Source organism: Halichoerus grypus, chromosome 3 (genome assembly GCF_964656455.1).
Source record: "Halichoerus grypus chromosome 3, mHalGry1.hap1.1, whole genome shotgun sequence".
NCBI lineage: Eukaryota > Metazoa > Chordata > Mammalia > Carnivora > Phocidae > Halichoerus > Halichoerus grypus.
This window is the reverse complement of record NC_135714.1, coordinates 160,143,509-160,167,831: the sequence shown is the minus strand read 5'-3', so window position 1 is coordinate 160,167,831 and position 24,323 is coordinate 160,143,509. Positions and strand designations below refer to the sequence as shown.

The 24,323-nt window shown below is 48.7% G+C and overlaps 1 protein-coding gene and 1 pseudogene across 2 annotated transcripts; both read left to right on the top strand.

The window, feature by feature from the left end:
- The first annotated feature begins 1,436 nt into the window (after positions 1 to 1,436).
- Positions 1,437 to 1,505, top strand: LOC118524833 (U4 spliceosomal RNA; annotated as a pseudogene).
- Positions 1,506 to 3,050: 1,545 nt separating this feature from the next.
- Positions 3,051 to 16,358, top strand: CHMP7 (charged multivesicular body protein 7). Of its 2 annotated transcripts, XM_036075102.2 has the most exons (10): positions 3,052 to 3,440; positions 5,149 to 5,320; positions 11,621 to 11,806; positions 11,944 to 12,077; positions 12,940 to 12,988; positions 13,232 to 13,351; positions 13,635 to 13,733; positions 13,970 to 14,030; positions 14,497 to 14,676; positions 14,908 to 16,358. In XM_036075102.2, exons 1-10 carry the CDS (start codon positions 3,142 to 3,144, stop codon positions 14,958 to 14,960), a joined length of 1,353 nt encoding a protein of 450 aa, XP_035930995.1. In that variant the 5' UTR covers positions 3,052 to 3,141; the 3' UTR covers positions 14,961 to 16,358. The 2 variants fall into 2 exon arrangements, with proteins under 2 accessions (XP_077925637.1, XP_035930995.1); XM_078069511.1 differs by lacking the exon at positions 13,970 to 14,030 and having other exon boundaries at positions 3,051 to 3,440.
- Positions 16,359 to 24,323: the final 7,965 nt, after the last annotated feature.

Sequence of the window (24,323 nt, the reverse complement as noted above, 5' to 3'; positions counted from 1 at the left end):
AACATATACCTCTACCTTCTGATTTTTTAACTTCCATGAGCTAGTATTTAGATCTAGTAGCTTGATCACTTTCAGGTTCAAATTTTTTTGACAAAAAATACTTCCCAGTGGCTTTGTATACTTGCTGTCACATTACTTCAGGAGACATGTAATGTCTGGTTGTCTTTCTGTGATGTTCAGATGAATCAGCAGGTGTTGTCAAACTGATCCATCCATTCTAAAATGCCAAGGGTGTTAGTTAGGTAGGAAGTGACTTTTAAGCTGTGACCTAAAAGATGAAAAGGAGCCAGTCATGCAGAGCAGAGAAAGAGTGTAGCAGGTGGAGGCCCTGAGATGAGAAAGAGGTTGTCATATCCCCAGTCGCCCCTCTGAGGATCAGCGGAGCTTTTCTTTCTGTTCTCCACTACTCCCAGTAGCTCCCCAGTTTCCAAAAGGTGGAGGTGGAGAACCCTCTGCTTAGAGGTGTCAGGAACGAAGTGGTACTTTCAGTGCAGGTGGCCGCAGGTACACAACTTTGCTCTCCTGAAAATGCTTAGGAGCACAACTATTTTGACTTAGACTCAGAGACCTAGCTGAGAAAACAACCTGGTCTCTCTCATGACACAAACCAACCAGCCATTTTATTGAGTATGCTAGCGTGGCAGAAATGTGCTTCTTAGGGTAACACTGGGCAATAGTTAAAGTGGTAAGGATAGATTTTGATCAGTAATATACTATTACAATAGGGAAAGCGTCCAGTGCAAATTTAACTCAACTTCTTTATACAGAGGTGACTAGGCTTTTCAAAGGGATAATAAGGGAAGAGGCAGGAGAGTGAGGGGGTCTCAGTAGAGTCAGGGCAGTGATAAATTACAAAAAGCTGGAAGGGGAGGTGGTCCCTGTGAAATGCATCTGGGTTTGCTAACTGACTTGTAGAAATTAGAGTCTTCCTCGCCCACAGAGGCTGGGAGACAGGGGCCCCATCTTCAGATGTTGGCTGGAACAGACAGTAAAATTTTTTGACAACCTTGAGTTTTCTGGGGCAGCACTTTAAGGGGGCCTAAGGTCATCCTAGAGATGTGGTCTTGAGCTGTTAGAAACTATGGTAGCATTTGTTCAGGTCTTTATAGGCCAACGTTGACAGGCTTAGTCAAGAAGAGGGTTCAGAGAACATATCTGGAGTGTGGTCAAGGAGAGACTTTTTGTCAGTTGTCGTAAGTATCAAATGGGATATTGACCTGAAAATGCTTGAAGGAATGCAATACATCAATATCAGTTGACACATTCATTTATATAGCCAATCATATCCCTTCTTATCCTTCAAAATGCTTATTAAAATTCTTCCTTACAACTGAGTTCCCACTAGTAAACATTCTGCCACTCGGCGAGAATGATGTGGGAAACAAAGGCAGAAGAAAAATGATTAAATTTCCTTACTATTTACAGCCCGTTGACAAGTCCTTGCGCAGTGGCAGTATCCTAGCCAATGAGGTTTATCCGAGGCGCGATTATCGGTAATTGAAACAGGCAGAGTGACATTCCTCTAAGGACTCAACTGCCTCAATGTTGACACTTTGCTAAGAGCAAAATTCAATCTTAGCTGGACCCCCAGGACCCTGTAGGTGTTCTTTAACATATAAAAATTCCTTTGGAAGCTCCCTTTATCTCTAACCCCTCCCCCCTCCAAACATATGGCCCACTGATATACATCTGAAGGGTCTCATGACTGAGTATTTACTAAACAACAATAAAGACCTTTCCTAACAATAGCTAGCCCCCTCAGGGCCCTAGAAACCTTGTTTCCAAAATACCTTGGAGGTTTGTTCTGTCCCTAAGCCACTTCCCAATTTGCGAGTATATAATTGGCCACTCTTTATGACCCCAGCGCAGCTCTTTCTGCCAATGGATCCTGTCCCTGTGCTTTAATTAAACCACGTTTTTGCACCAATGACCTCTCAAGAATTCTTTCTTGGCCCTTGACTATGTGCTAGGTATTTTACATACATCATAACGTTTCCTTCAAATACAAAGTTTAGCTACTTGGCCGAGGTCATACAGCCAGTGAGTGGCAGAGGCCAGATTCATACTCAACCCTGGTGATCGTTACCCAGTTCCATTAAACAAGAAACTCCTTTCATGTTTTAAATCGTTCAGTTAAAAAGAAAACCAATTTATTCTTAACACACTGGACATGTTCATTGCCAAAAAGATTTTTTGTAAGAATCTTATATATGTGAGTTCTCATTCATTCTAACAAGATTCTAAGTTATTAGAAGGGCAAAGGTCAAGCTGTACACCTTTCAGTTTATGAACTCTTTCTTCAGCACCACCATGTATCATAGCATCATATTTAAGCCATTGCACCCGCCCTGAGGGAACTGGGGAACAGGATACAGAATAGTAAATGCTAACTGTGCAGTGCAGGAAAGAGATCAACGGTGAGTCAGGACAGTTGGGGAAGGTTTCAACGAAGATTAGAATTGAGCTCCATCTTGAGGATCAGCAGGATACTGACACTGAGAAGGAAACGAGCGGCACTCCAGGGATGAAGGTGAGAAGCAAGAACAGTAGAAGCTTATATATCTTTCAAAAGTAGTGTGTTCACTGTCACAGAGCTTGAGTGGCCGACGGTCGTTTATCCGCTGACATTACCGTAAAAGGAAGCTATCTTGGAAGTTTAAGGGTCTGAAGTAGAGGCTGTCGGAGGAGCCGTGCAGTAATTCACCAGCGATCCTGGCGCCTCTGGCGCCCCTTAGCGGGACTCTACAATCCCACACTCGGAAACCTCCACAATTGAGGTGCATAAGCATTAGCCTCTCTATAATGCGTCGCCAAAGTCTATGATCCTTGAGGGGGGCGGGACGTTCACCTACCCGCCGCGCACGCGCGAAGCCCCTCTTGCCGCACAAAGACTGCGGGAGGAGGTGTCGGCGCAAGCGCTTTGAGTCTCTCAGAAAATAGGGTCATCATCCCGCCTCCTGGCGCAGGGAGGGCGGAGAGAGGCATGCGCTTAGAAGGCGCGGGACTTATTTCACGCTGGGGGTGGCGATGACGTAATGACAGAGGAGGAGGTGGTCAAGGAACGGAAGCCGGGAGGGAACTAGGGCGGAAGGGAACCAGGGCCGGGCTTGTGTTCGGCGCCTTGGCGGGGCAGGGGTTCCGATGTGGTCCCCGGAGCGGGAGGCCGAGGCCCCGGCCGGGGGAGACCCGGCGGGCCTACTGCCCCCCGAGTGGGAGGAGGATGAGGAACGCATGTCTTTCCTGTTCTCCGCCTTCAAAAGGAGTCGCGAGGTGAACAGCACCGACTGGGACAGCAAGATGGGCTTCTGGGCTCCGTTGGTGCTGAGCCACAGCCGCCGCCAGGGGGTGGTGCGCCTGCGTCTGCGGGACTTGCAGGAGGCCTTTCAGCGCAAGGGCAGTGTCCCCCTGGGGCTGGCCACCGTGCTGCAGGACCTACTACGGTGAGGGCGGGCCCGGGCCAGGGGGCGGGGGTGGCTCCCTGAGGGTACCGCGCCCAGCCCAGGGTCTGGACCGCAGGAGCGGATCTGTGTTTGTTCAGTACGCACAAGAGGACAAGAAGGAGGCTGGGTTAGGGGTGTGGAGGGAGAGGGAGACGGGGCATCGGGCAAATTGGGGGGCCAGGATTGTCCGATTAGATTAGATTCAGACGGTGGGAGGAGAAACCCGCCTGGCAGAGGTGACAATGACTTGTCTGGCTTGGAATCCCGTTGTGTAGTTATTTCGTAGGGGCTTCCAAATTTGAATTACCCTGGCACAGAACGTCTGCGAGATAGGATTTATCGAACTAAGGAAGGTCAGGACTAAGAAGAGGGCAGTCGTGGGGGAGAGGCCTGTGGGGATCTTGCCAGCAGCCCCCAGCGCAGGTCCTATGTCTGGCCTGTCTTGGCTTGTCCTTGCCACAGGCTGGTTGAAGCAGAGGACATGAAGCAGGTTGAGGGCTTTACTGGGTACCTTGGTGCTCTGAGAAGGTTCTGTAGGTGTTACTTGTGTGACAGGTGCAGGGTTTTGGAGACACCTGAGGCGGTAGCATGGATATCTATTTAATAGATGTACCGCACTTAATAGTATGCAGGTACTTTGCATACACCATTCATCTGACCTCCTCAGCAGTCCTGAGGGAGAGATGATAGAATTATCCTCAGCAGACACAAGAGGGGACTGAGACTGAGATCAAGCAACTTACTCGAGGTAACACAGCTAGTAAGAGGTAATGCCAGGACTGGAGCCCCTAGTCTCCTGATTCTAAAGCGTTTGCAGATCACATTGTACATATGCTGAGAGGAGCCTAGCTAGCATAGTACGTCCTTCAGTGAATGCAAAAAGTCAACTTTGATGTGTTGCTTTGAGTTTGCTGCTCTTCCTGATTAAGAGGGCTCCCTTCTCCCCAGTACCTTTCCATTGGTTGACACTGATGGGACAAGCCATTTCTGAAAGTTACTGTTTCTGAGAAAGTGTACTGCGCCAAGTTGAAGGCCAAATGGTCTGGGTTCAAATCCTGGCACTGCCACTTGCTAAATTACATGCCCCTCTTTAAGCTTCAGTTTGACCAACTATAAAATGGTGATGATAATTGTCCTTAGGTTTATCGTGAGGATTTGAAACATATTCCTTACATAGCCCTTAGCACAGTGATTGGTCCATGGTAGGCATTCAGTAAGCGTAGCTGCTTCTTACCAGTACGGTCAAAGTGTTTATGTCCTATCTCCACCCTAGCTTAGGAATAGCAGAAAACCTTTTCTCTGACCATCTTTGTATATTTCCTTAGGTCTTGCATTAACAGTGACCCATTATTGTTATTTTCATTTTATCATATTGAGCTTCATTTGTAAAAGGAAGTCTCAAGGTAGGCTTTGCAGCCTTAGTGGAGAGCTTGCATTTTGGAGCCAAGTTATAGTTTAGATTTGGCCTTGCTCACCTCAGTCCTTCAATTTTCTCATTCACCACCAACAACGTCCATCTCACAGAGTTGTCGTGAGGCTTTCAGCTGGAGCATAAACAGTGCTGCTCGTAGGAGCTGGCACAGAGTAGGTACCTAAGAAATGGTGTTAATGATGATGATGATGAAATTTGTCTCTTGGGGGAAGGTGGGGACTGGAATGGGACACTGCATTAAGCCTACTATATGCCTTTCTCTTTCTTTGCCTGCAGTCGAGGGGAGCTGCAGCGGGAGTCAGACTTCATGGCCAGTGTAGACAGCAGCTGGATCTCCTGGGGGGTTGGAGTCTTCCTGCTGAAGCCCCTCAAGTGGACTCTTTCCAACATGCTAGGGGATAATAAAGTTCCTGCCGAGGAGGTGCTCGTAGCTGTGGAGCTGCTTAAGGTGGGTGCTCGGAAGGGAGAGGTCTGGCTCTCATCTGCGGTGATGACGGGGTCCTCCACGTTCCTGGGTGTATCCTTAGACAAAGAACGTCTTTTCTGCATGGTGACAGAGTTGATAACTGAGTTTATCTGACCTTTTGTAGCATTATTTAGTTGTTAGTTGGATTGTACATTTCAAAGGTGATCCTCTATCCTGGAATTGTCTATAACATACAGTTGATTACTTTTTGTAGTTGTAGATATTAGTGATAAGCTAAAGTTTAGAAAATTCTTTGCCTTCTGTAGTTTACTGGTAAGAATTTCTCAGGATTTCCAAGGACCTTGTGACTTCAGCTTTGCCTTCTCTTAAGTCAGCATACCAGGTTCAGATTTCCTCCTCTGTGACTGTAACCCTCTCCCCTTCCAGCTCACTGATGGTCTTAGTTCCACTGAAGAGGCCACCAGGCCCTTGGTCCCTTCATGCTGTCCTGGTCGGTCAGCTTCCTCCTGGCCTGCCTTCCCTAGCCAGCCTAGAGCATGCACCCAGCTTCTTCGCAGCTCCCTCGGGCCACCCGAGACACCAGCACATCCACTGCCGTAGACCAGTCCCACAGTCTGCCATCCCTGCTAGAGAAAATCACCCCGTCACCAAGACTGGGGTCCCTTTCACGGTGCCCAGCTCTAGGAAGGCCCTCACAGCCATTCCTCAGCCCAGTTTCTTGTCCTTTCCCATCTCCCTCACACATGCCTTCCATACACCACCTCCATGACTGCTGACATTTCATTGAGAAGGTAGAATCATCTAAGTCAAGCCTTTAGTTGTCTGTCCTTCTACATCCAGTCTAACATCTTCTTCTTTTTTTTTTTTTATTTATTAGAGAGAGAGAGAGAGAGAGCATGAGAGGGGGGAGGGTCAGAGGGAGAAGCAGACCCCCCACAGAGCAGGGAGCCTGATATGGGACTCGATCCTGGGACTCCAGGATCATGACCTGAGCTGAAGGCAGTCGCTTAACCGACTGAGCCACCCAGGTGCCCCAGTCTAACATCTTCTTTCTGAGCCTTTATTTCTCCCCAGGGTCGGAGGATGAGGTGTCTGTCTTCTTTTCCACACGGGCTCTTGAGTCTGTCTCTACCCTGCTGTCCCCTTGTCCCATCAGTCCCTCCTGATCTATATATTCCATCTCCCTCACTTGGTGCTTTCCTTCCTCAGCCTCTAAACCCTCTCAAGTTGTTCCCATCACAGAATGACTCCTCTGTGGGACCTGGCCACTGTCTCGTTAGTGCTCTGTTTCTCTCCTGGACCAAGCTCTGTTGTTACCGCTGGCTGACCTTCCAGTGCTCTTTAACCCGGTGCACAGCTGCTTCAGCCCCACCACTCCACCAGAACTGCTCTGTGTGTACCTGTTCACAAAACTGACTGAACACCAGGTAGCAGGAGTATACCATAGATGGTACTTATTTTTGAAACTCACAGACTAAGCCCAACCTCAGGACCTTTGCGTAGCCCCAGAGGCTTCCACACAGCTGGAGCCAGCTCAGCATCTTCATCCCTTATCCCAACAGAAGTTCCAGTTTCTCTTCACCTTGACAGACCCCCAACCCTCTCTACCTCAGATTGAGGTGGAGGTCTCCAAAATCTATCACCTCTCCCTGTCCTTCACGATTTGAGCAGCATGTGTCTGCTTCAAGGGAAGGGCTCTTTCCCCTCCCCCACCCACATGATTATCCTCCCACCCAGTGTGCCCTGACCTCCAGGACGTAGCCAAGGCCATGCAGAAACTACAGGATGGTTTGTGTGGTTCTGGGCCAAGCTCCATTCGTCTTTGCAGTCTTTTACTTCAAGTGTTTTCCAACCTGAAACAAAGGGAGGTAGACTCATTTATCCCCACAGATGTGGTTTTGGATTCATAGTCTTTTGAGAGCAAAGGCAGAGATGGGGGTGACAGTGGAATTAATAACATAGATCTTGGGGCACCTGGGGGGCTCAGTCGGTTAAGCGGCTGCCTTCGGCTGAGGTCATGATCCCAGGGTCCTGGGATCGAGCCCCACATCGGGCTCCCTGCTCGGCAGAGAGCCTGCTTCTCCCTCTCCCTCTGCCTGCCTCTCTGCCTACTTGTGCTCTCTCTCTCTCTCTCTCTCTGTCAAATAAATAAATAAAATCTTAACAAATAATAATAATAACATAGGTCTTCCAAGAACCAACAATAATTTTTAACTGCAGGGTAGTTTAATCTTATTTAAGTAGAAAAATAAATCTCCCTCTGCAGCAGCATGGTACTGTTCAATCTAGACCCAGTTTACATCACAAAACAGAGCGCTTAACACTCAAGCTCATTCCGTTACATCTGCTTTCAAATATATGGTGACTTCACTGTTTTCTCCTGGGATGGAACCTTGTTTCCCTGTGTGAGACTGAAGAGTCTTATCAGGATATTTTTATAAAATAAAGCCTACTTCTGAGGTAAATTGATTTTCCCAAGTCTAGACACACAAAGCCAGTAACTTTATTTTATTTGAAAAAATACAAAAAAGTAAAAATTGCCCCTAAGTTTTGCTATTTAAAGTAATTATACAAAGAAATGAACGTTTCCTTTTTGTTCATCCCATTTCCATCTCTTTGGGTGCGTTCCTTTCTGTTCGTGTGTGCGCACACATGCGTGCTCGGGTCTTCATGTATTTTCTTATGGACCTTGTCCCACATCGTTGTATGTTGCTTTCTGTTTTATTTTGTTGTTAGCATTTACTGCTTCCTGAAAATATTATTTGCTTGTTTACTGATTTATAATCTGTCTCTCCTACCAGAAGGGAGAAATTCCATTGGCTCTGGGACTCTGGGAACAGCGCCTGCTACATAATAGAGAGTCAATAAACATTTGTTGAATAAATACATGAATGTACACATACATACAAAAACATGCATGCACACACACTCCATTTTTTCCAGAAATAGAATCTTACTTTACTTATTGGTCTGCAACCTGCCTTTTTTTCTTTACACTTCAATATGTTATGAGCATTTTTCTAGGCCCCTACATAATATAGATCTACTTCATTCTTTCGGATGGCTGCATAATAATCTATAGATACACCACAATTTAAGCAGTAGTTACCACAGAGTTGGATGTTTAAGTCATTCCAATTTCTCTATTACAAAAAAAAAAAAATACTTCTTTGACAGCCTTGTGTATACATCTATGTACTTCTATTTTTATTTTTATGGAGTTGATTTCTAGAAATGCATATGTACAGAAATTGCCAAATTCCTTTTCAGAAGTTTGTACTAATTCACACAGTCATTAAAGTGTTCAGTCTCCCCACATCCTCGCCAGCACTGGGTAACATGAGTCTTTGAAAGTTTGCCAATACGATGAACAAAAATGATGCTTCCTATCTGGGATTTGAGCAGCCTTTTCCCTGTCTGCTGTCCATTTACACATCCCCTTCTGTGCATTGCCTGTTTAAATCTTTTGCTTGTTTTTATATTGGAGTGTTTGTCCTTTATAATTAGGAGTTTTTTTAATGTATTAGGGGTAGATATATATATATATATATATGTATAAGTGTTAGGGATGTAAATATTGTTTTCTGGTCTCTTTTTTGCTTTTCATTTTTATTTATGATGTCTTTTACCATAGAGAAGTTTCCATGTTTCTATAGTCAGATCTCTAAAAATTTTCTTTTATGGCTACTGAATTTCTGGTCTTGCTTACAAAGGCATCCTCCACTTCAAGGTTAATTAGATTTTTAAAATATTTTCTCATGGGTGCCTGGGTGATTCAGTTGGTTAAGCATCCGACTCTTGATTTCGACTCAGGTTGTGATCTCAGAGTCATGAGATTAAGCCCTGCGTTGGGCTCTGCGCTCTGTGGGGAGTCTGTTTAAGATTCTGTCTTTCCTCCTGCCCCTCCCCCCACTCCATCTTTCTCTCAAATAAATAAAATCTTTAAAAAAAAAAATGTTAAAAAATATTTTCTCAGGGCACCGGGGTGGCTCAGTCGGTTAAGCATCTGCCTTTGGCTCAGGTCATGATCTCAGGGTCCTGGGATCGAGCCCCACATCCGACTGCCTGCTCAGCAGGGAGTCTGCTTCTCCCTCTGCCTCTGCCCCTCCCCCCACCCCCCTGCTCGTGCTCCCTCTCTCTTTCTCTCTCTCAAAAATTAATAAATAATCTTTTCTAAAAAAATATTTTCTCAATTTAAATTTCAGTAATTTGGCATTTGTTTTTGTATATCTGGTAAGGAAAAACGATTTTTTTCCAAACAGCCAATTGTCTTAGCATCTTTTTTTTTTTTTTCAAAAGATTTCTTTTTCTCTTTGAGAGAGAGAGCCCACATGAATGGCAATGGCGGGAGGGACAGAGGGAAAGAAACTCACGCTGAGCGCAGAGCCTGACGCGGTACTCAATGTCAGGACCCTGAGATCATGACCTGAGCAGAAATCAAAAGTCAGACACTCAACCAACTGAGCCACCCAGGCGCCCCAACATTGTTTATTAATGTTGTTTACCATTCATCTGTTGGTGTGGACACCACACTGTTCTTATTACAGTAGTTTTATAGTAAGTAATATTATCTGACGAGGCAGATAAGTCAAATGAAAACTTTAATCTCTATCGTATTAGACTCTTCTGTTGCCTTTGACACTGTTGACCACGCACCTCTTAAAATTTTCCATTTCTTTGATTTTATGGTCATTACACTGTGGGTTCTTCTTGGCTCTCCCTAAGTGGTGCTCTGGGTCTCTTTTGTGAGTTCCTTCGTCTCTTAAACATTGGTCTTCCTTCAGCTTATTACTTTGTTCTCTGAGTTTCCTTGGGTAACTCGTTTACACTTGGGATTTGAGTTACCTTCTATATGCTTGAGGACTTTCAGAGTTATATATCCTGTCCTCGTGTCTCCTTTGAGCTTCAGATTTTATATCCAGTTACCTGCTGTACGTATCTTCTTGGATGTACCTGAGGCATCCCAAACAACATGCCCAAGATGGAATGTTTTGTCTTTCCTATAGAATATGCTTTTCCTTCTGTGTTCTTGCTGTTAATTAATAGCATCACATCCACCTGGTCACTCAAGCCAGACCCCAAGAGTCATCCTGGACTCCTCTTTCTCCTTCCACCCCATGCCCAGTTACTAGGGACTGCCTGTTTTATCTTCTGGATTTTTCTTGAACCCATCCCTTCTCTGTCCCTATCACCACTGCCCCGTTCAGTCCCTACTAGTCTCTTGCATAAATGGTCTCCCTGCCTCTAAGCCTAGCTCCTACAATCCATCCTTTCCCGCTTGTTAGCTAGATCTCTGTTAATCCAGCCTTGCCCTTTCTCTTCCACGACTACCCACCATCTGCAGGGAAAGGATAGCAAAGAAGATACTACAGCTTGTATAAGAGAGAAGTGCTCCTGCTCTCTCTCTCCCCTTCCTGTCCACATCCATAAACACCATATTGACTCATACTCTATGCCATTGCTCATGACCATCCCCCTTCCTGAGATACCCTTCCCACTTACTTTACCTAGGAACTTACTCAACCCTTCGGAATTCTGCTCAACAACCAATTGTCCCCCCCACAAGCAATCTCTGAACTCCTGGCTATTCCTTCCGCAGATTTTCACAGCACTCTGTGCATACCTCAGTAAGTATTTCTTATTTGCGGAAGACTGAGAGAGTAATTTCCATGTAGGAAGAACACAGTGGCATTGTTTCTTGAAACTTATATTAGGCTCCTCACAAAAGCCCTATCCCACTTCACTGTCACATACTTCTCTCTTGAGACTCTTTGTAGACTCAGTAATGTTCTTGTTTGCATTATCGCCAGTTGGCATAAAAATGGAGAGACCAGCATTGGAAGGGAATTTGGATGTCATCTCCTCCACCTTCTTCAGTTTGTGAGAGGGATGCTGAGGACCGGTGAGACTGACTGGTCCGGGGCCACATAGGCAGAGCTGAAAACCAGGCCTCAGCTCTCGGTCATGGCTGTGCCACCACCCCACCTTGGGCTCCTCCTCCTTCCCCTGGGCTGGGAGACCCAGAAACATAAAGTCCCACATGGACATGCAAGCACGGAGCTGGCTCCCGATACACATATCATCTACCTCCTTTCATCTGTATACACCAGACTTCCCTCTGAGGTTTAGAGGAGAAACCTAGAAAGTTCTAGAAAAAGTTCAAGTTTCTTTTTCCTTTTCCAAAGCTGCTACTTTAGGGGCGGCAGGGCCAGTGCTCCCTGCCCTTGTCTTGCGTGATCCTGGTTTGGAAACACAGGGTCAGGGCGCACGGGGCTCCGTGGGCAGTGGCCAGGCGTGTAAGCACATCTGCCTCCCCTGCAGGAGAAGGCTGAGGAGGTGTATCGTCTGTATCAGAACTCCCCTCTCTCCTCCCATCCTGTGGTGGCCCTGTCAGAGCTGAGCACCCTCTGCGCGGGCTCCTGTCCGGACGAGAGGACCTTCTACTTGGTGTTGCTGCAGCTGCAGAAAGAGAAGAGAGTCACAGTTCTCGAGCAGAATGGGGAAAAGGTACGGAAGTCCAGCTGTTCAGTCACTGGCTCCCCGATGGCTTATTAAGTGCATACTGACGTGCCTGCCGGCGTTCCTGCCTGGGGATTTCTCAGCATTTGTGGGAGGAGCCCCAGTAATTTGTCCCTGTCCCTCAGATTGTGAAGTTTGCCCGAGGGCCACATGCCAAGGTCTCTCCTGTCAACGACGTAGATGTTGGGGTATACCAGCTGATGCAGAGTGAACAGCTGCTCTCGCGCAAAGTGGAGTCCTTGTCCCAGGAGGCAGAGAGGTAACTACCCCTGAGCTGAGCACCCTCTAACCCCCACCCTGGCTGGCCCTCACAGCAGCAAAGCATTGGTGCCTGTGGGCTCCCTTCAAAAAAAAAAAAAAAAGGTTGTTTTGTTTTGTTTTTTTAATTTTACTAATTACAGAGTACTAACTGCTCAGTGCAGCAATCTTGCAAAAACAAGACTATCACAAGGGAAAAAAAAATGAATTGTAATTCTTCCCCCCAAGATTACATCTGTTAGCGTTATGTTTATCCTCCTCTGTGCCAGTATCCTTTTAACCAGCATTTGTCGAGCCAGGCCTTGTCTTAGGGAGTTAGGAATACCGTAGTGAACAAGGCAAGTTCTGCCTTCCAGGCTCTTTCTGAGGGATTCCTGCTCTTCCCCTTAGATGGTGAGGACATCCCTGCTAAAGGTACATGAACACTTCTCCGAAACATAGGGTGTATGGACATTGAATTAAAATGCCCACTCCTTACAGTGAGAGAGACCCAACATTGTGGGAAAGCCAGGGAGTACGTCCAAGGCCACTGTTGGTGTTAAGAACTGATTCCTTCTCTCGTGGCTCCTGAAATGGGACTGTGCTGTTAAGGTGCCTTGTTGCCATGTTCTCCTTCCCTGGAGGCTGAAACAGCTTACCCTTGGCTGGTTTGCCTTTGTCGCGTGCATATGTTCAAGTTTATATCTCAGCTTGCTGCGGGAGTTTGCCAGTGGGCTCTTGGGCATCGTTTTTCTGGCCATTGGGTAGAATTGATTTGATTTTCAGATTTGAAAGTACCTTAATTAAGTGGGACTCTCAGGGACTATTCAGGACACTGCCGTCCTGCGCCACAGTCATCTTGATCTGTCCCCTGTGTTTGGTAGGTGTAAAGAAGAAGCCCGCCGGGCATGCCGAGCAGGAAAGAAGCAGCTGGTGAGTTTTCCCTCTTCCCCTCCAGTTGTGTACCTGTGCCTTGGGCTGGCAGTGGGTGGTGGTGCCCCAGCGGTTCAGAGGACAGCTTGGGGCACGAGGGGAAACGTCTGCAGGTGGTCCAGGTACCACAGCTTGCTTTACAAATGAGAGAAGAGGAGGAGGCCTGGGGTGGTCTTACCACTGAGAAAGCCTTGCTTCCTCTGGCCCTCTGGCCCACCTGACCAAGTCTCCATGCGCCCCTAGGCACTGAGGTCTCTCAAGGCCAAGCAACGGACAGAGAAGCGCATCGAGGCCCTGCATGCCAAGCTGGACACTGTTCAAGGCATCCTGGACCGGATCTATGCCTCGCAGACAGACCAGATGGTAGCCACCGCCCCTCTGCTCCAGTATCTGGGCCGTCTCGCCAGCATACACTCCTCAGTCCCTGCACTGTGGCTCTGCTGTTTGGAGGAGGCCTGGGTTTTTTTCAGGATCGGGTTGGGAGTTTGCTTCTCCTGTTGGGAAGTTTTGGCCTCGGTGAACATGGGATGAATCAAGTACGGGTGGTTAAAAAAACCCCAGAGTTATCGTTCGGAGATGACACAATATTGGTATGTATTTTGCCCAGTGTTCTTCATTTGCACTGATAACTTTGCTTTCTTTTTAGGTTTTCAATGCTTATCAGGCCGGGGTAGGAGCACTAAAACTCTCCATGAAGGATGTCACAGTGGAGAAGGCAGAGAGCCTTGTGGATCAGATCCAAGAGGTACAGGAAGGGGCCAGGGAGGAAGAGCTACAGAAGGAAGTTACTAAGGGCAGGTGTGACTTTGCAGCACTTCCTCTTTCCCCAAACTGGACTCTTTTCCCTTGGGCACTTGAGGAAGATTGTCTTGATTCTCAGACAGGGCAGCATGACTTGGTAACCCTGAACATTGAGCCGGAAAGGCCAAGACTCCCAGAGGTGCCGCTCCGCGTTCAGGGCCTTGTGCTTTTCTCTTACAGCTGTGTGACACCCAGGATGAAGTTTCTCAGACTCTGGCTAGCGGGGTGACCAATGGCTTAGGTGAGTTGACAAGACAGTTCTTTTCATCCATCCTTCCTAAGAGGCCTTCCCTTCCTCGTGCTGTGATGGGTTGGATCATAGATCTACTTCTCCTGGTGCAGGCAGGGCTCTCCTCTCTGGGGCTCACCCCCCTTGGTACACTGTACCGTTAACCTCTCTGGGCTGCAGCAACCTTGACTCACTAGACTTCCGACTGGAAGATCCTCCTTTAAGGGCAAGGGGAAGCAGGGTCAGTTCTGTGGTGTTAGCAGAATATATCCCCATGATGACTGAGCTCTGTGTGTGGGAAAAGAGTATTTGCTTGGAGATGCCCTCTGCCTCCTGACTCATATGATTTTTCTGACCTGCAAGGAGGCCTGGACATCTTTTATAAAGCTGAGCTGAGTTATGCCGTTCTCCATCCTTGACTCATGAATGCATTTGCTCCCTGGACTTTATATGTCCTCATGCCATCTTTTCTTTCCAGATTTTGACAGTGAGGAACTGGAGAAGGAACTGGACATCCTTCTTCGGGATACCACCAAAGAACCTTTGGATCTGCCTGAAAACCCCCCTGAGACATTTTATACCAACAGTGTGCCTAACCCTAGGATCTCGGACGCCGAACTTGAAGCTGAACTTGAGAAACTGTCCTTATCAGAGGGAGGTATGGAGCTATACTCCCAGGTTTGCCGGTGGGCATGGGGCCCTCTGGTTGACAGTAGCCCTCATAGGGTTGGTGAGTTCCAGCCCCAGTACTCAATTTGCCAGGGTACCAACCCCGTGAGGGAGTTGCGGGCTCATTATTTATGTGAAGACTCGACCCCTTAAGCACTGGGATGCTTTTCATCCTAAAGGTCTGCCTGCTGTGGAATTCAGTCATTTCTTCTCCTTACAGGTTTGGTCCCAAGCAGTAAATCTCCAAAAAGGCAATTGGAACCGACTCTCTAAAGCCATTCTAGGACCCTCAAGTGAAGGACCCTCGTGTAAAAGAGAGACCAGGCTTGTGTGTGTGTGTACATAGTTATTTAAATGAGAAACTCTCAGAATTTGTTGGGAAGAGGAGGAAGGAGAGCTACTCTGATTTATCTTGGATGCTACCACTCACCACAGGACAGATGTCATTTCTGGAAGCGTGCTCGCAAGGCGTGCTCCCAGCTGGTGTCATGGACCTGCCTTCTCATCTTTATAGTGCCACAATTTATACGGTTCCGTGTTTGACCTGTCGTCTCTCATAGCCTGCAGTTCTTGCCATTGGCTCAGTTAGGTTTGTCTTCACCCGCCAGCTTTGTTCCAGCCAATGAAGGTGAAAGAGTTGCAGCTTTGCCAAATCAAGACCATTCCCTTCTCCCCACCCCACTGCTTTTTCCCGAGGACTTACTCTGTCTGTAAGGTCAAGTAAACAACTTGTTCCAGTCCTACTGTGTTTTCGTTGGTAACTCGAGGAAGGAGAATCAAACAGCTGCCATGTTATGGAGGAACGTACAGTGTGAAAGGTGGTTCTGTGGGGTCACTGGCCAGATTCTCCAGGTGTTCAGAAAAAGAGGTCACCCCTGAGTGTCAGAGTCACAACAGCTGGTCAGGGGGCTTGTGTAGTTGGTGGACGCTGCTGCCTCTTCCATCTTACGCAGAAGATCTGCGGACTGGAGAGTTATTCTGAGTCTTCTGAACTTGAGGGGGAGAAGCCCAGGTGACTGTAGGGCCCCGGGAGTCCAAACTCCAGATTTTTGTTAACAAGGCACAATATTTGCCTTGCCCCCATCATGGAATAACTTAACATATAACTTAAATATGTGTATCAGAACAAGCCACACAACCACACACCTCCCCTTCTTGAGCCTGGCACACAACAACAGGTTCTTGGTTTGAACTTCAGAAGCATTTCACTTTGTAGCCCATTGCTCAGGGCAGGGGATCTGAGCCAGGATGTGCAATAGAAGCAGAAGATTGTGGCCTTCCGCCATGTCTGCCGTGTGCTTCCCCCGTCCTGCACCACACCTGGCCTGCCTCCTGACGCCCTGTCCGTCGCCTGGGGAGGATGGTACGCGGGGGGGGCGGGCAGAGGGCAGACAGGAGGGTCTGAATGTTCTGGCAACAGGGAGAAGAAAGGAGGACAGCCCACTGCCACTCTGCTGCCACAGTACAAGTCTTTCTGCCTGGAGCCCTTTGCCCTGTCCCTCCTCGAGGTGCTGCAGAGCCGAGGGAAAGAATTTGCTCCAGGCCAGGAGCACGAATTACTGTTCAATTTCTCTCCTACTTGACCTCGGTAAACTGAAATGTTGGGGGTGAAGAGAAACAATCACTATTTTTTCTTTTTTATCTGGTAAATAATTAAAAGAAAAAATCCGAGTGCTTGTCCTTGTCTCTTCTTAGGTTATACAGAGTTTCTTGCGCCCTCGTGCCTCCCCACTCGCGCCTGCGGCACAGACACACTCCAGGTCTTTGGCTGATGGCTGCGGGAGGACGAAGTAGTTGCAGAGTGTGAGTGCCGAGCTGGGCGCTGCCGACCGCTCGCTCTCACACCGACGCCCTTCCTGTTCCGGGCGAGGAGGCGTTCTTTGAAGGGCCTGGGTTCGAGGGGGGTGCCGTCATCTTGTTGAGTATTTCCCATGGCCTGTTCTCTCTCAATCCCTCTGCCTATGTGACCGTACCATAGTTCAGTCCGGCTGAGTGCTGGCTCGGTGTTCACTCAGCGCCTGCTACGTGCCCGGTGTTTGCGATGGCGGGCGGGGAGGCTGGGTGCAGAGCTCGGAACAGGCCGGAAGGTCTGCCGTAGCACTGGGTTCGCAGCTCTAGGGGAGTCAACGAGCCCAGAGCAGAAACAGCTTGGACACTGAACCCCGTGAAACAGGCCAAGTGCTCTGAGGAAGGCGTGTCATAGGGGTCAAACCGAATGACCTGAACTTTGTGCATCTCTTCTTACCTGGTCTCATGTTACTTTTTATTTTTCACTGGTCGGAGCTGCTGAGGAGTCCTCGTTGAAATGTTTTAGCCTGGTCCCTTGCTGTGCTGGAAGAAACGAGAGAATGTTGAGTCTGGGTAGGCTCAGAGAGAACAAGGAGCCGTTGGCTGGTGCTGGGTGCATTTCTGCACGTGATCCCCGTGGGGGCCTGAGTCCTGTGTCAGGATTCTCTCCTCTTGAAGGAATGGGCTTGGTTTATTATGGGAACTGGTGAATTTTCTTAATGTGTGGAGCTATATCGGGCCCAGATGAATCAGGCTCACATACTGCCCTGTTAAAAGTGGAGTACCCTTCAGGGTACAGATAAAGAGCTAAGGAAGTTCCCAGAATAAATACCTGAAGGTGGAGGGCTTCACTGAAGAGATGACATCCCAAGCTTTCATTTCCCTTGAGTATTTTCTTGGGTGTTCAAAGTCTTGTAAAGCAATCTAAGTGTTAAAATATCTATCCATCATTCTGCTAGGAACAAGTAGGGAAAGAAAATACGAATCAGGGAGTGACTGGTCCTGAGCATCAGGAAACCTAGCTCCCGTTCTTGCGTCAGCCACTAATGAGTTGTATGGCTCTGGGCCCGCAAGCCTCTCATTTCTCATCTGCAAAGTGAAGCAGACAGACAAGAGGACTCCTGAGATTCTGACTGTCTTAGTCTCCCTGCATGTGGTCTGCCTCTCCTTACTCCTGAACACTGGCTGCCTTGTGACGAGCCTGGAAACGTGGCTGGAGAGTCCGCAATCACTGCCTGCCAGGGGACAGTGTGGCAGTGTGCAGAGAGCAGGTGTGGGAAGAGGGGACATACTACCCATTTGGGGAGGTGGAAGGAAGGGGGGCAAGCACCCGGGAGCTGGGTAGGCTCTCCAATCAGACACCTATTGTCAGAGGGATGACTTATCACTGCCTGAAGGGCTGAGAGTCCAAGGCTGAGCAGCCAGCCCTGTCCCCTGCCCCCCGAAGAGGTGACGATATTCTGGTTCATGTGCTGGAAATGTCATCAAGACAATCTGAAAAGAGAAAGAACAACAAAGCTGTAAGAAAGCTGAGACAACTGGGAAAGCTACTGACTCACAAGGAATCCAACCAAAGCTTGGCTTTGAGGTTTGTGGGTGAGTCTGACAACCTTCTTCGCTTTTGAGGGATTTTGTTTTCCCCGCCAATCTCTCATTCTTACCGCCACCATCTCATTTTTATTCAAGCTGCAGCGCCTCTTTGGGGAAAGTGTGGTTCCCGTCCTCCTGCACAGAAACAACACATCGTCACAGGCACCTCGGACAGGAGGAGAGCCGGAGCCCCGGCAAGTGGAGGCAAAGCCTCCGTTTTACAGATGAGGACACTGAAGCGTAGGTGACCTGCCCAGGGTCACAGAGCTGGCCGGGGAATTCAGGCTTCCAACTCAGTATTCTCTCCGTTAGAACAGACTACTCTTTTTTTTTTTTTTTTTTAATTTTATAGAACAGGCTACTCTTAAAACAGACTTTCAAAACCGATGTAACTCCAAAAGCCCTTCCTGTGGCTGGTGGGTGGTGTGTGTTAGCGCTTTGGGCTGGCAGACGAGCTTCCTTCAATTCTCAGTACTACGATGACACAGACGTCTAGGGATCGAAAATCCCCTCTCAAGAGATACCAGCTGGCCAGTGTCCAATTTTTAGGGAACTCAAGGACAGTCTTGGCATTGTTCCTTTGCTGATATTAACCATGAAGGTAACTCTTTTGACTTGTATTCTGTAGCAAAAAACATCATCTGTACCAAAAACAAATCCCAGCCATGGGCTACACAGCACTTTCTAAAGGAGCCAGACTCAGAATCCTTGCAAGATAACCAATGGTGTGATTAGATGACTTGGTACCCCCAAAAGCACCCGGTGAACTGCAGTGTGGATGGAATCTCAGCTAGTGGATTTCTATCCCTATGAACGGTATAATGAATGTAGGCTGGCTTCCTGGGTTATCACATTATGAGGTAGCCTAGAAACTTCCTTATACACGTGGGAAGAGTAAAATCTAGCTATTCAAAAATATCATGCGGGGCACCTGGGTGTCTGCCTTTGGCTCAGGTCATGATCCCAGGGTTCTGGGATCGAGCTCCCCATCAGGCTCCCTGCCCGGTGGGAAGCCTGCTTCTCCCTCTCCCTCTCCCTCTCCCACTCCCCCTGCTTGTGTTCCCTCTCTCCCTGTGTCTCTCTCTCTCAAATAAATAAATAAAAATCTTTAAAAAAAAATCATGCTGAAGTCCTTAACCCAGGAAAGTTAAAAATTAATCAACAGATTCACATGGTGTGCCTAGTAGGTGTGAGCCAACAAATCAGTGGAGGAAAGAAGGAAGTTTTAGATGGGTTCCCTGCCCTGCAGGTACTTAAAGAAGAGGATCTTAGTTCAGACTGCCATAACAGCATACCACAGACCAGATGGCTTAGAAACGACAAAAATTATCTTGCAGTTCTGGAAGCTGGAAGACCAAGATCAGAGTGCCTGAAACGGTCTGGTTCTGGTGAGGGCCCTCTTTTGGCTGCAGATAGCCACCTTCTTTCTTATATCCTCACTTGGTGGAAAGAGGACAGGGGAGCTGTCTGGTGTCTCTTTTATAAGGGCACTAATCCCATTCATGAGGGCTCTACCCTTATGACCTGATTACCTGCCAAAGGCCCCACCTCGTAGTACCAGTATATTGGGGCTTAGGATTCCAACATAGGAATTTTGGAAGGACACAAACATTCAGTCTATAACAGAGTAATTCCATGATGTTAGCATGATGAAGGATGAATAGTACAGCACTAAGCATCTGCAAAGCAGGGGTTGGATGTGTCAGGAACAGAATGTCCAATCTTAGACTCTAGCCCCTATTTTAATGCAACAACAATAACAAAAAGCAATAGCTAACATTTATTGGGTACTTACTGTCTACCAGACACTATGTGTTGCAGACTGGATTCTCCAGAAGCAGACCTGGACCCAGAATTTGGGGTATCAGGGCTCACCACCCGTGAAGGGAAAAGGGAAGAAGAAGATTGGGGAGAGGAAGAAGTCAATCCATGAGGCAAGCCCCCCAAAGCCTTGGCCACTCTGGCAGGAAATTCTAGAATGAGTTTGCCCATTACTGTCCCATGTCTGGCAGAAATGGCCAGGCCTTTATCCATCGCCACCCCTCTCCCTCAGTTATCAGATTCCCCTGGAAAGGGAGTGACCTCAGCTGGGGCAGCTTTCTGCAGCTGGGGCAGCCCCTGAAGGAGTCAAAAGCTGGCTGGCTGGTGGCTGACCACACTCCCTGCAGCTGGGCAGCAAATCCTTGAAGAGAGGCCAGGGCAGTGCATCTCCATGACTACCATGCTGTGCTAAACTCTTTGAATGTACTTAATCTCCAATGAGACAGGAACTATCATTTCACAAAGGAGTTAATGGAGGCTTAGAAAAGATCAATAATTTGTCCAAGGTTACCAGTGGATGATTAGGATATTGTGATGTATAAGAAGACATACATAGTCGGTCTTCATCCTGTTTTTGGCACAGAGATCCTAAAACCCTTGAAATTTCCTAAGTGATGAGAGTAGAAAGGAGTGTTGATATTCTTAACCAGCCCCTTTCAACCACACCTGAGTTTATGTGAATGAGATGACTTTTGGAAAACACCTAAGGATGGGGGCTGGATGCCAGAGGAACCAACCTTGTGATTAGAGGGTTGAAACTTTCAGTCCCTACACCCTCACCCCCCAACCTCTAGAGAAGGGAGTAGACCTGAAGACTGAGTACAATCACCAATGGCCAATGGTTTAATCAATCACGCCTAAGTAATGAAGCCTCCATAAAAGCCCAAAAGGATAGGGTTCGGAAAGCTTGCAGGTTAGGGAGCCAGAATGCTTCCACATGTCACCATGCTGGGCCCTAAATGCCATGAGGCTAGAGCTCCTTTGTTCAGGATCTTACCCTATGTGTCTCCTCATCTAACTGTTGATTTGTGTTCTTTACTATCCTTTGGAATAAACCAATAATGTAGTGAGTAAAAGGGTTTCCTGGGTCCTGTGAGCTGCCCTAGCAAATTAATCAAATCCAAGAAGGGTATCACGGAAACCTCGGATTTAGAATGACAGGTGACAACCCGGACTTGTGATTGCAACTGAAGCAGGGTGGCAGATAAGGGAGGTCACTCTTGCTGGACTGAGCTTTTAACCTATGGAATCTGATGCTGCCTCCGGGTAGGTAGAGTTAGAATTGAGTTGAATTGTAGGACACCCAGCTGGTGGCCAAGAATTGCTTGATGGTGTGAGGAACCTTCTCCCAACTCCTGCACAGTGGAAATTGGGTGTAGAACCCCTTTTAATGATGGAAAGAGGTTTCGGCTAGGTAAATCCAATTTTTGCATTTCTCTTTTACTTTTCCTCTCTTCTTCTGTTCTTATCCCAACGAAGGTAAAGGTTGGCTCTCACCCTGATCATCTTACCCATTTATGAAACTCAAACACATACAGTCTTGATTTTTGTAAACCGACTGCAGCTTTTCTTCGGCTTTCATAGGAGTAAGTTCCTTTGGTTATGAGAGCACTGGAAGAGAAAAATCCCAGAAACCAGAACTGAATTTGTTTTTGTTTTCTATTTACCATAAGCACTTGCTAGAGCTTGGGGCATGTGGTGGAGTGAGGGGGTGGGGGGAGGTCCTTTTTAAGATGGATCCAAATCTAAGCTGTCTTTACCAGTTTCCAGGATTAGCAGCGAAGGGAAGGCATCATCCTGGCCACTAGTGAGAGGATGACAGGAGCTGAGGTGAGTCCTTCTTGCATAGTTTTAATTCTCTGCCACTGGATTCTCTGGCGGCAGACCTCACAGATGCCTCCGTCACCTCACAAATACCACTGTGGCAACAGTACATTTCTTCTAGTCCTTCCAAGTCCAGCAAGGGGCTGCCGAAGGAAAAGGAGACCCTTCTAGAAGGAAAGGCTCCAGAAATGCGGTTCAGGGATCTTGAAAGTCGGTGCTACTCGCCCCAGCTGCCTCTGTAGCACGTGAGGCTCGGAGGGGGCGGGACTCCAGGGGCGGGACTCCGGGGGCGGGACTCCGGGGCGGGGCTCGGAGGGGCGGAACTTCGGGGGCGGGGCTCGGAGGGGGCGGGGCTCCGGGGGCGAGGCTCGGAGGGGGCGGGGCGCGGGCTCGCAGTGAATTGCCACGCGCGCAGCTGGTCGTCGGGGAGAACCGGGTCAAGCTCTTGGCTGGCGCTTTTCCTGGGACCGTCTTGACGCAGGCAGGGAGCGGAGCTCGGGGCTCTGGGAGCAAAGAGTCGGCGCCCCCGGGGGAAGGAGGTGAGAGGGACCACTGTGCTCCGGGGAAGCCGGCGGGTGGACGCCGGGCCGCAGAGCTTCGGAGCCGGGAGCGCAAGGTGTCGGGCGCGGAGAGCCGTCGGGCGATAAAGTCCGGGGAGACCGCCGAGTCCGCTCGCGTAAGGGATCCCTGCGCCCCCTGGCTCGGTCCCTGCCTCCATGCATCCCAGATAACGCTTTCCTCTCCAGCCGGTTTCTTGCGTCCAGATCCTTCGTGTGTTCACGTCCGTCCACCGGCACAGACACTGTGCCCTCAGTCACTGTTTGTGGCCTGTCGCGCTCTTCCGACGCTGGGAGGAGCCCGGGAGCCCCTGACCTAAACCTCCCCGCTCCCTTCACAAGATAAAGTCTGGGACATCCAATCTTTGCCCTATGCAGGAACCCGTCCCCTCTTCCAGTGGCGGGATCCTGCCCGGGGCACCTTTTCAGCGCAGGGAGAAAGACCCCCGCAGGAAGCCGGGGGGTATTTGGCTGATTTTCGGTAGAAGGCTGGTGCGTTTGTCCTGGCCTCACTACTTGACCCTTGCCTCTCATCTCAGCCCTGTTCCAGAGTCTCTAGAACTCCCAGCAATTAAGTCTTCATGCCGGTGCCAGAGGTTCCCGGGTCCAGCAGAGGGCAGGGGTGAGGCAGGGAAGTGAGGAGGGCGCCTGTGGGTCTTCATTGCTTGCATTTTGCTGAGAAATACTCCTTATGTGTGCTGCCACCCTGAACTTTTACCACCTGCGTTCCAAAGTCACCAGTGTTCTCATTTTCCTTCTGGTCATCTTGGACCATCTGGTGGCTTTGCTGGTGATACCTTCGAAAGTGGCAGCCCAGGCAGCTGACTACTAGCCCTTTGGGGGCTTCCGTGGCATCTGGGTCGTCTTTGACACCATGTGCTTCACTGCCTCCATCCTGCACCTGTGCCTCATCCGCCTGAAGCACTATCTGGCCATGGCTGGCGCCTTCTACCACCAGCAGCCCGAAACCTCCGGGGCTTCTCTAGTGACATTGCGTTAGCCCAGCTGCTGTCAGTTCTTGTCTCCTTCATCCCTATCCAGCTGCACTGTCCCTGTGCTAGTTATACAGGTGACCTGTAGTCACATTTACTGCCTCACCTGTCACTCTGTGCGGCAGCTGGTGAGTGCACCTGGCTGTGAGGGCGTGGGGCATGGGGACCCTATCAGCACCTGTCCCATCTACCCCAGGTGCTAAAGACCTTGTTTATCACCTTGGAGTCCTTGTGTGCTGCCGGCTCCCCTTCCTCCTCAGCTGCCTGATGTCCTGCCCTGCTTGTTGGGGAGACTCCTTCAGCATCTTTGGGTGGTGTGGCTGGGCTAACTCAGCCCTGTCCTGTGGTGTGTGTGTTTAACAGGGAGTCCCACCAGGCGTTTGTCTCACCCCGGGGCTGTTGCTGCTGCCCAGGTCCTCTCAGCTGTGCTGGAGATGGTCATCTTCAGTGATGAGCTGCTCTCCAACTGCAGGGACATGCCCTACCTCAAGGAGACAGTGAGCCTGGGCCTCAGTTAAGAGAGCACTGTTCCTGGAGAAGTTCACCTCCTGCACTCCCAAATGTGCTGAGCAAATGGCTGAAGCAGGATGTTATAAGGTGAGCCATGGAACTGGCATGCAGAGTCTGGGAGGCTAGAGGCTGAGGAATTGAGTTTCAAGTTATGGTCACCTCTGCAGTGTCAGGGATGCCCTGTGGGATCTACAGGGCATTTTGGTATCATGTTCCTGGACTCTAAATCACAAGACTCTCTCTGGGTTTCCTCTTTCATCACTGTAACTAGTTCTCATTACATGACATCAAGGCAGTCCTCATCCCAAAGTCTTGCTGGACAAGGCATATAGCCCTTGATCAAAAATATCTTTTCTAATTCCTCACATCCTTGAAGGGAGTCAAAGTCTTTTATGCCACAGCTAAAATGTAAGCTTTACATGCAAATATTTTTTGGAGAGGCAATGTACTGTGTTATATTTACACTACAGGATAAATGACTGAAGACAGAGAAAGTGGACAGGAAGACTTGAAGGAGAGGATCTGGGTGTGTAAGCGGATAGGGTGGAGAAGCA

Bases quoted from the DNA above. Each gene is read 5' to 3' on its own strand.
- CHMP7 (XM_078069511.1), top strand. From the start codon at position 3,142: ATGTGGTCCCCGGAGCGGGAGGCCGAGGCCCCGGCCGGGGGAGACCCG. The intron at 12,989-13,231 runs GTGAGTTTTCCC...ATGCGCCCCTAG, and splicing joins GAGCAGGAAAGAAGCAGCTG to GCACTGAGGTCTCTCAAGGC. The intron at 13,352-13,634 runs GTAGCCACCGCC...CTTTCTTTTTAG, and splicing joins CCTCGCAGACAGACCAGATG to GTTTTCAATGCTTATCAGGC.